The following is a 10,149-nucleotide window of genomic DNA, read 5'->3' as shown; positions in this document are numbered from 1 at the left end:
TGCTTAACTGTGAACAGTGCTTGACTTCTAACTCTGACACATCTGATGAGACAAATTTTATTTGTGTTTAAACCTGCTGTGAAGACTTAGAATCTGTGTACAGACATAGTTTTCACTGGAGCTGGGCACGTTCACCTCAAGGCTGAAGAAAGCTCGAAAGTGTAAAGTCTTATGTCATAAAGAACAAGGGCAAAGGGGGTGGGAATAGATGGTTTATAGATGGTTGGTTTATGATACATTTTTGAAGTTGGAACTCATCATGTGCATCAGCTGTTTCAGACTTAACAAAATCTGCAGATGTTACTGTAACAGATGATTCTAAAGATGATTATCAATATGAGGAGGTAATTCACTAAATTTATAATCTTCTGATACATGTAGTAGTGTTCATGTTTCATTCTTTTGTTTCACTTCATCAGTCATAAAAACATCCTAGGAGGAATGACACAAATCTCCTTTTATAAAGTGTGATGGTGCTGGGCATATCTTTATTTTTCAAGGGAAAATTTAATGTCAGTTGATTTGTTATGTCTTACTTTTATTTGAACATTAAATACTTTTTAAAAGCTACAATTATTTCTATTTAGATGTTTCAGCTTTTTTATAAAGAATGTTTTGCTAATATAAATTCTATTTAAATATGGCAAAATATTATTTTAAGGAGAATGATATTATCTTCAGTAGTTGTACTGGGTGTGGAAACAGTTGTATTCTGAAAGAATATGAATTCTGAATAAAATATACTGATATGGTTGCTTTAAATAATTTCATTTAGGTTCCAGCAGATGATGAATTTAGTCTTCAGGAAGATGATGAGGATCTGTTAGAGGCTCTGCAGACTATTCAAGAGGAGGCTGAAGATGCCCAAATTTTAGTAAGAACTTCTTAAATGTTGTAACATTGTCTATAATTCAGGTGGCATTGGTGGTTTAAAATTTACTCATCATAATTAATTTTAATTATGAAATATTTGTGTGGAAAAGATTGTTTCTTATTTTTTAGAAGTTTCTAGGTGTTTCTGTGCCACAGTGGAAAGGGCAACTTACATTTCCTGGGTTTCATCTTCCTTTAACTCTTGTTCATTTTAGGTTCTGTAAGCAACCTGTTATTTCAAATATAGGTAACAAATATATAGATCCATTATTTAAAATATATTAATGTTATTAAAATATATCAGTATTTTAGAGTTTGTTTCTTCATCTGAGTAGATTGAATGAGTGTGAATATTTTGCTAAAAAAAGATTATTCATATATTGACAATAAAGAATGGGCTGCTACATTATGTAAAATCAAAATATTAATGAAATTATCAATCACTTCACACCATTAGTTTTTGACACTTCTTACATTTACAGTTTGATTTCAAAAGAGTCATGTAGTAGTTCAGAGTTACACAATGAGATTGTTATATTGCATTTTCCAAACTCTGATTCACCTGAATTTACTTGCTGATAACAATCTAATGGAGAAGTGCTTTTCCCTGCTGTGCTTCTAATATCACCACTATCTTATAGCCTCATCAGTAAGCTATTGTCATAGTCTTTGTTTTGCAAAAGCAAATGATTAATAATGAAAAGATAAAATGTGAATGATTCTTAACATTGAAATGGAGGAAAAAATGTGTATTTTCTTGTGCATTAGTGCATAACAACAGATCAGGTTTGTATTTTAGATCAAACTTTAAATGAAGACTGACAATACTGGGGTCTCGTGTTTAGAAACTGAATATGCTTGAAAATTCAGGGAAAGATAGTAGAAGTTTTTAAAACTGAACATGCTTAATGCTAATTAGGTAGTGGAAATTCTTAGTGTTCTTTAGGGATACCTAAAGTTATGTCTGTTCTACTGTGTGAGTTGACATTCACATAAAAAGTGAAACAAGGAAAAATATTTTTCATCTCTTGATCTTTTGACAGTGCAATAATTAAATAATCTTTTACCTCTTTGTTGATTTGTTTAACTTTGAGTGGTAGAACTTCCCTGGGTAACTGCCTTGGATAGCAGTGATTCTGCCTGTTCCTGTTCTAGTCCTTTTGTCCTTTTCAGTCACAATTCAGGATTATTTTTTTCTGTTGTCCTTGTTTTGAGACACTGTAAAGTAATATAAATTATTTTAAAACACAAGCAATAGAATATTTTGCATATGAAAGAAAATCTTCAGCTGATAGGGATCCCAGAAAAAGGGTAGAGAACTTGTGGAAAACTGCGCACACAAAGCGAGCTGGCTGAATTACCCTCTTCAGTAGTTACAGCTCTTACACTTCACTTCCAGGATCTTTATTTTCTTAATATCCCAAATGGTAATCTGCAGTCACATTGCTGTTCATCAACCTGATATTTTATGTAGGTCTGATTTATAATTTATTTGATCGTGTTAAAAATCTTTGATTTCCCTTTTTTATTCTTTTTTTTTTTTAGTTTAACAAGTCTTGTAAGCACATCTCATTTTATTTTTTGGAGAATTTATTAATTTATTTGGTGTTAATCTTTCTTAATTGGACAGAATTTTTTGCGAGTATTGTAGAAGTCCTTAAGATTAAACACTTAGTAATTAATTTATTTTGCTGGCCTTATTTGCAATCCTTGCACTCAAAATGGTTTGAAGATTCTAATTAAAAAATTTAGCCAATAAATATTTAACAAAGCACATATTTAGCTTGTTGATTTTGACTTAATGGTCAGAATAATTTAAAATCTGTAGGGTGTCTTGCACCACATTAATTGGTAGATTGTTTTTTCCTTATTTCGAAGTAGATAAATATATACAAAAAATTACTGTTACATCATTCTATGGGTTGTCATCCAAGGTTAAGATAAAGAAAGTGGCCAGCCTGGTATCACTCACAAAGTCTGGAGAAGAGCTAAGAATTTAATTCTGGTTTCCTGAGACACCGCTCCAACACTGTGCCTGTTAGACTGCATTCATTTTTCCCTATATTGTTCCCTGCTCGAGCTTCGGTTCCTGAAATGATTTTTCAGTGCTTGTATCTAGCTAATAAATTCTCTTCTGCATGGATGAAATGAGTTCCTATCATATTTCCATTTATTAAGGGAATCAAGCCGTGTCATTTCTTCTGAAGACTACGTTTATAGATGTGTTTGGGAAACTACAAGTGACAACGTTAGACATTTGCCTCGCTTAGAATAAAGGCAGAAAAGAAGCAAGAAAAGGGATGCAGCTGCCTGTCTGCAGATTTACTCTTTGCTTCTTGTATTACCACAATTAGAAAATAGACCTGTCTGATGTACTGTAGCTCTAGTAATGAAAATATGGTAAATACTACATTGCGCTTGGCATATTGTATTATTCATAATACAGTGTTACATGATCTTGATGGCACATGTACAATTCTTTCTGTTTATATTAGGTAGGTTGCTTGGATTAAACACAACATTTTCAGTATTATACAAAAGGGTTGTGAGATTTTCCAGTGTAGAGAATGCCGTGTGGTTTTAGTTTATCAAGAGAAATGCCTTTATCTCCAGGTAACTTACATAGTCATGTTGCTAGAGCTCTCACTAAGGATGTGAATAAGCCATAAATGGATGGAGTTATCAGAAATCCGTGGCCTACAGATTCTTTCTTAAATTGATCAAGGAAGTAATTTGCAGTCACAGCCTTTAGCATGCCTTGAGGAATATCTCACTGGAATCTTTTTTTAGTTTTGCTAGTATTGAAATGAAGAAAAGAAGGTAGGCACGTATGGAAGCTTTCTGCTTCTCTGCAGAGGCATTAATAACCTGTAGCTCACATTATCATGGAATCAGAGTTTTTCAAGAGCGCATTATAGTCGTAGTTGTCAAGCCTGGGTTTGTTCTGTTGTCCTCTCACCAGGAGGACAGGCATGTGCAGTATCTTATCTTAGTAGCCTGCATTGTTGAGCAAGTCCATCGTAGCCGAGAGCTTCACACTTAGGTATGTCAAGTTGCTGTAATTTATTTGAAGTCTGAATGAATTAAGGCCATTGCTTTGGCTGCCAAGTGTGGCAGTCCCTCTCATCTGGTTATCTTTAAATGCATTTTGCAGGGTCAGGGAGGGTAGTCTCAGACTGGCTCATATTTTATTTTTTCCATCTCTCCTTGTATCTTGCGGTCTCTAGGAGAGCTTAATATCAAGCTGTGCACTGAGTGGGCTGGGTAGGGTTGGGTGAAGGAAAGAAATTTGCAATGCAACAGAAAGCTGTGAAAGGGATTTTTTTTTTTCCCCTGCTCAGTAGTAGGATTGCTCTGTTTTATTTTGATTCTGCTTTTGGCAACTGTGCTTGACCCATGAACTGATCTTATCTGCATAGCTGTCTATCTTGATGGCACTGGAGGAGCTGCATATGAAGCCTCAGTGCACCATCTGCATTCCGCTAACACTTACAGCAACGTTGTCTGGCAGCTTCACTCAGCGTCTGCATATGGATGTTGAGAAGAAAAAGGAGAATTGATCTTTGAGACTTCCTAAGAGATCTAATGATGGAGATGCAGCTTTTTCAGTCTCTCTCCATTGCATGTATCATTACAAAAAGAATATGAGACGTTTTACTGTCACCTTGGACTTTTGCATTTGTCATTAGATGATAGTACTGATTTTTCTCATCAATAGTTTTGGAGGCTGCTGCAGAGTACAGGAGTATGAGAACTAACATTTTCTCTCTGGTCAGTGACAGAAGATAATCAGTTTAAATAGTTTCAAGCCCATATCAGGTTCAGAATATGTGCTTAAATCAGGTGATTTTTGAGTTATTTCTCTATAACCTTTCACAGACCTTGACATTAGAAGTATCAGTGATTACAGATCTGATCAAAAAAGACAAGGAAACATGCAGCTGTACTCCAGTAGATCTGTGACTTTAGATGACTTCACAAATAGATATGATAATTACATTTGTCTTTTAGCTTTAATAACAGTTATCAAATGTTAATTTCAGGCTTCGCAATCAGTTCCAACTTCTGAGACATCAATGTCTGAAATACCTGAAGCGATGGATGACTTCTTTTGCAATTTCCTGGTCAGATTGGGAATGTCCAGAACTCTTGACTGCTTCCAGACTGAATGGTAAAATATTTTAAATGACCATTTTAATTTGAGAATTAGGAAGTAGATGCTCAGGATTCAAATATTTCTGGTATTTTGGGATATATTTCCTGAAAACTCTTCAGAGTGCAATTTATTCTTAAATAAATAATGTTTTACCAAATAAATATATTCATGCTGCAAATGAGGGTGCAAAGTTTTGTTTTAAGGACAGACTTTGAAGAAGGCTGCCTCCAGGGATCTCCTCAGCAGATACCTTCGAAGGACTGTATGTATTTCACCTAACTCTACGCATTTACAAACGTTAAGTGGTCACCTAAGGATTCTGTTGTGACCAATGAAGAGAAATATTTTCCGGATGCGGCTTGGCTGAGTTGTTTAAGCCATCTCCTTTAAAATGAAATTAATTAAATTATATTTTTGCAAGTATATTCTGCTCTCCACTGACTACCAATGAAAACTAGAAACCATCTGCAGTGCAGAAGTCATCATTGGATCAAACGAGGCCAATGCAAAATGACCAGCATTTCATTTCAGCAGTACTGAGAACTCACGTGGCTTTGTTATTTCCTTGCTTTCCAGAACTTAGGTGCCTGCTTAAAAACAGACTGTTTTGTAGTATGGCATAGTATTTTCACTTTACTTGTTTGGGTATTGCATTCATTGTAATTACCTTGCATTTTGAAGTAGAATAATCACAGTTTTTGATACTTGATAATTTTTGGTACATCAGTCAAAATAATATGGTTGGTTAGTCTGTTTTCTTTTAAAAGTTCATGTAGTAATCAGTAGGGTAAACTCTTGAGTTGTTGCTATCTTCTTTTCCCCAGCTTACAGAGGTTTTGTCTGTACCTGTCACAGAACTTTAAAAATGCACCTTTGTATAAATACTCTGCTTTCTCCACCACTCACTTCATATGTGGAATCCCACAGGGTGTATACTTTTTTAATACTGATTAAGAATGATGTGCTAGGAGTGCTGCAAAACTTGAGGAGAGCTGAATTATTTTGGAACAAAAGATTATGCTTGTAATAAAGTTCTATTGAAATACTTTCAGGAGCTTGCTTTGAATCTGCAAGTTCCATTGCAAAGATTCTGAGAAGTGGAAATACCTCCCTGAATTATCTTGTAGCCAGTCTTTAAACATCACAGGTTGAGATTTGTTCATAAAATCTTTTGAAATTGTTTGATTTGAAAATTACTAAACTTGTGAAGTTAGAAAAATTTGATTTTTTCCTACAGAAAGCTTGAAGCTTTTATATTTTCTTAGAAATATCCTCTAATGAGGAAATCACTGCTGTCGTTTGCAAGGCTGTGGTCTTATTAGAGTAGAGCTCACCAATCAGGCATTGCCTTTGGAATGAATAATGATGTGGGTATTCTTTGTGTAACTATGTGACTTAAATGATTCCTTAGACAAGGAGCACTATAGTTCTGTATTCTTCTTCTACAAAAGAATGGATATGAATAGCATTACATTTGAACAAGTTTAACATTTTTTTATGGAAAAAGATAATTAATACTAGATAGATATAAATAGTGACCTTTTATGAAACTACAACTTTCTTTGAAGCACTTAGAGTCTGAATTTATATCAATGGCAAGATTAAATTGCTTTTTAACAGAGCAAGAGCAGGTCTTAGCAGGCTCTATCTTGTAAATTCTTAGCTATACATATATTTTTCTCTATAAGTAATATTTTTAATTTTACTAGCATTACAAGTGAGCTCAGCATGATAGGATCTAATCTTACTATATTGAGACTTTTTCTGCCTTAATACCTTATTTCAAAATGTTTCATGTTGGTTTGAAATAGATAATTTACAATATTAATGAAAGTGAGAGCATATTAGTGTATTCAGGTTCCTCATTATGTATTGGGATGACACTAGCTCTCATGCTGTGGTGATCAAGTACTAATGGAATTTAAAATGAGAAATTAATTAACGTAGAGAAAATTTATCAAAAGGCTTGCTTTGAAGTAATTGTCTGTCTGAGATCTAAAGGTCACTTAAATTGGTCCAAATTATCTGTGTTTATTTCAAAGTTTGAGAAAACATTCTGTTATCCCATCCATCTGCGTAAAATGTCGTGATTTGATTATGTTAAGCCAAACACACTCTTTTTCTATGAGGTAATGAATAATTTTATCAGACTTCTAGTGATTTTTTTTTTTACTTATGTCATTTTTTTGCATATACACTTTTTTCATCCAGTTATAGTTTAAGGAACTTAAAATTAAACTTAAATTATTTTTAGAATATCTAATTTTCTATTAAATTTTCTATTCCTTTGCTGTACAGTACTTTATAGTGCTTTTGTTGCTTAATAAAGATATTGGATTGACAGCTTTGGACTATGAAGTGCAAGGGCTGATCTGCTGTAAATTGAGGCACCTGACAGTCTATACCTGCTAATCCCAAAGAGCTGGCTGCTGCTGGCAGTGTGTTGCTAGTCTGACGAGCAGATGAATCACTTGCTGTTCACACTTACACACGGAGCTATCACTGTGATTAGTTAGTACACTCATTGGACTGGTAAACTCTGACTAAATGTTCCTAGAGACCTGGCAGTGTTTCAGTTTGAGTAAAAGGAGAGCTGCAGACTAATCACAGAAACATGATTTGAAATTTTTTTCTGTTTGATGTGGTTAAAATTAGGAATAGATTTGTGTGACCAAGCAAGGTCTGTTTTGTGTACGCCTTGCTGAGATTGCCTGGGTTGTGCATAACAGAGCAGATGCAGCAAAGCTACTGTGCCTTCTCTGAGCATAAAGGTAGGCTTGTTCCAAAAAACTTTCTTTTGCAGAAAGAAGAAAATAGTTATAGGTTGTGATCCTCTGTGTCACAGCAACCTGAAGACTGTGGAAACAATCTGTGTGTTTCAGGCAGACTTAAGTTTCCTCTGCTCAGTCTCCTTTTTGGTCTGGAAATCATATGGACACATTAATGTACATTGTCCTCTGAGCTCATAAATCCTGAGGGAAACCAGATTTATCAGTTCCAGGACAGCATCACCCTAAAACATACCCATTTTTTGGATTAGAACTGGCTCAGAACACAAGTGAAGTAACATCAAATTTGATTTGCAAAAGAGCCACCTGGACATAGCTACTTTTTTGCCTACATAACAAGCATAGCGTGATAATATAAATTTTCTACTTATATGGCATCATAGATTAGAGGAGTACACTAGGGCAGAAAGGTGCTTTGTTTTTCTGTGCTCATTTCTTTCTTAACCTTCTGTTGAAACTGCTTAAGAGGTTATCAATTGGAATGATAATTTTCAGTAAGAAGTTCTTTTAAAAGGTAAAACTTGAATTTTTAATCCCTGAATGTATCTCTAGGTGAATTGTCCCTTGGTGAAGGATTATCCTGACCTACCCATCAATTAGTTTATTGCAGGGCTTCTCTTCATTCTGATTACTTTAGAACGCTTAGGAACTTGAATTCCATGTAATGTGTATAGTAATAATGTATAGTTTGTAGTCAGTCTGCACTGAGCTTTGTTCATAAAATCAGAGTTGACCGTCTCTTCCTTAGTTTTCCAGATTCTTGTTTAATTTTAAGTAGTGATTCAAGAATAACCCAGTTGTTCTGAAAAGCTTAGCAAAATGTTTGTGTATGTGTGGAACTAACAAATTTAATTGGCATCACGGTTCCCTTCTATAATGGAAAGAACAATAGCTGTGTGGCAGTCAGCTATGTATGTAGGAGTTCTGTATGTTTTACAGGACTAGGTTGGTGAAAGATAATGTGACTTTACAATGTGGTTTTGTTGTGTGGTGTTCTATTCCATTTCTACTACATGTACAAAGCTTTGATTTTTTTAGTTGTGTTCTTAGACAAGGGCAGAGTGAATTTATTGGTATTAATTGTATGTAATTAAAATTGTCTTTCAGAGTTCTTGGCTCTGCTGGAGGCTAAGTTAATCAATTATACATGTCTGACGTGTCTTCGTGCAGAAATTGGATCACTTTCATGAGGTGCAGTTAAGGCTTTTAGTGAAGGTATTTTTCTGGAAAGTAAAGGAGTATTTAGAGTTGTGATCATTTGCAATGAGAAGTGCCCTTATTTTCAAGATTTCCAGTAGGAATTGTACCTGCTCTTCAGTTGGTGTTTATTGTTGAGGGGAAGACTAAGCTTGCTTTAGTATTAAAGCTTGTTGCTACTGTAATTTGCTTAAGGAAATGAAGTGGTGATAGAATGAGTTTTGTTTGGACATGTTCAGTTTATCTTTTGAAAACCCTTTTATCTGCTGGCAGTGAATGTGAGTGACAGCTTAATTCAGAGGGATGAGCATTCCTAGAAGTATCCACAGAATGCAGATAAGTAGGTGACCATAGGAAGTCATTTGGACGTAAGTTTCTAACATTTCCCTTAATTTTTCTGGAGGATGTTAAGTAAGAGTTACTTGTGAAGTAAGAATCCCTTATTCTACAAACACTTTTTGTTTCTGCAATGTATTTTATTGATCTAGGAATACGGTGATTACTGTCTTTGAGTTTCAAATCTGCTCCTTGTGCCCAAGTACAGGAGATGGCATTTAGTGTCTCTATTTTTTTTTCTCTAATTGCTGCTGTTCTTTTCATATTTTCTTTTTACTTAGAAAAAAATTGCACAGATTCAATATATTTTTCCCTTGAAAAGTCAAATAATATTTGTATTATTCCTTCTGGTGAGTTCCCACCCAGAATATCTTCCAGCTGCAGTCAAGATCAGCAGGGAGGAAGATTGTGGGGCTGTAGTCTTATCTGATATAAATTATTTATAGCTCCATTGAACCTATGCTGAACTGATATCATGGCTACACTAGTACACAGTGTCTTTGTCTTCAGTGGGTCTGTAAAAGTTCATACCAATGGAAGGTCTTGCTCTTCTGTCTTCTGGGACAGAAGTAAATGAAGAAATAGATGTTTTGTACAGAGGTGTGCTGGATTCTGGAATCACCTCTGTAATGTCCCCTTGCACAGAAGCATCTTGTGCTCGTATATGTAGACTTGAATCTTGATGTCTTTTGAAATAGTTTGACAAATACTGATAGCTTATAACAATTCCTTGAAAAAGCGTGATTCTGCCAAAGCATTTATTTTGTGTGGTGGCAGTCACATTTTTTGATCAATTTG

The 10,149-nt window shown here is 34.7% G+C and overlaps 1 protein-coding gene across 1 annotated transcript in view; it reads left to right on the top strand.

Moving 5' to 3' along the window:
- Positions 1 to 279: 279 nt before the first annotated feature.
- SPAG16 (sperm associated antigen 16) overlaps positions 280 to 10,149 on the top strand; it is a gene marked incomplete at both ends in the record, with an annotated part of 18,248 nt that continues 8,378 nt past the window's right edge. Inside the window, 3 exons of the mRNA XM_010177910.1 lie at positions 280 to 344; positions 776 to 874; positions 4,917 to 5,044. Coding sequence (XP_010176212.1) covers positions 280 to 344; positions 776 to 874; positions 4,917 to 5,044 — 292 coding nt within the window. The remainder of the gene's footprint in view (positions 345 to 775; positions 875 to 4,916; positions 5,045 to 10,149) is intronic.

This window comes from Antrostomus carolinensis, unplaced genomic scaffold (genome assembly GCF_000700745.2).
Source record: "Antrostomus carolinensis isolate BGI_N321 unplaced genomic scaffold, ASM70074v2 scaffold25381, whole genome shotgun sequence".
Classification (NCBI taxonomy): Eukaryota; Metazoa; Chordata; class Aves; order Caprimulgiformes; family Caprimulgidae; genus Antrostomus; species Antrostomus carolinensis.
This window is presented reverse-complemented; position numbering and strand designations above follow the sequence as displayed.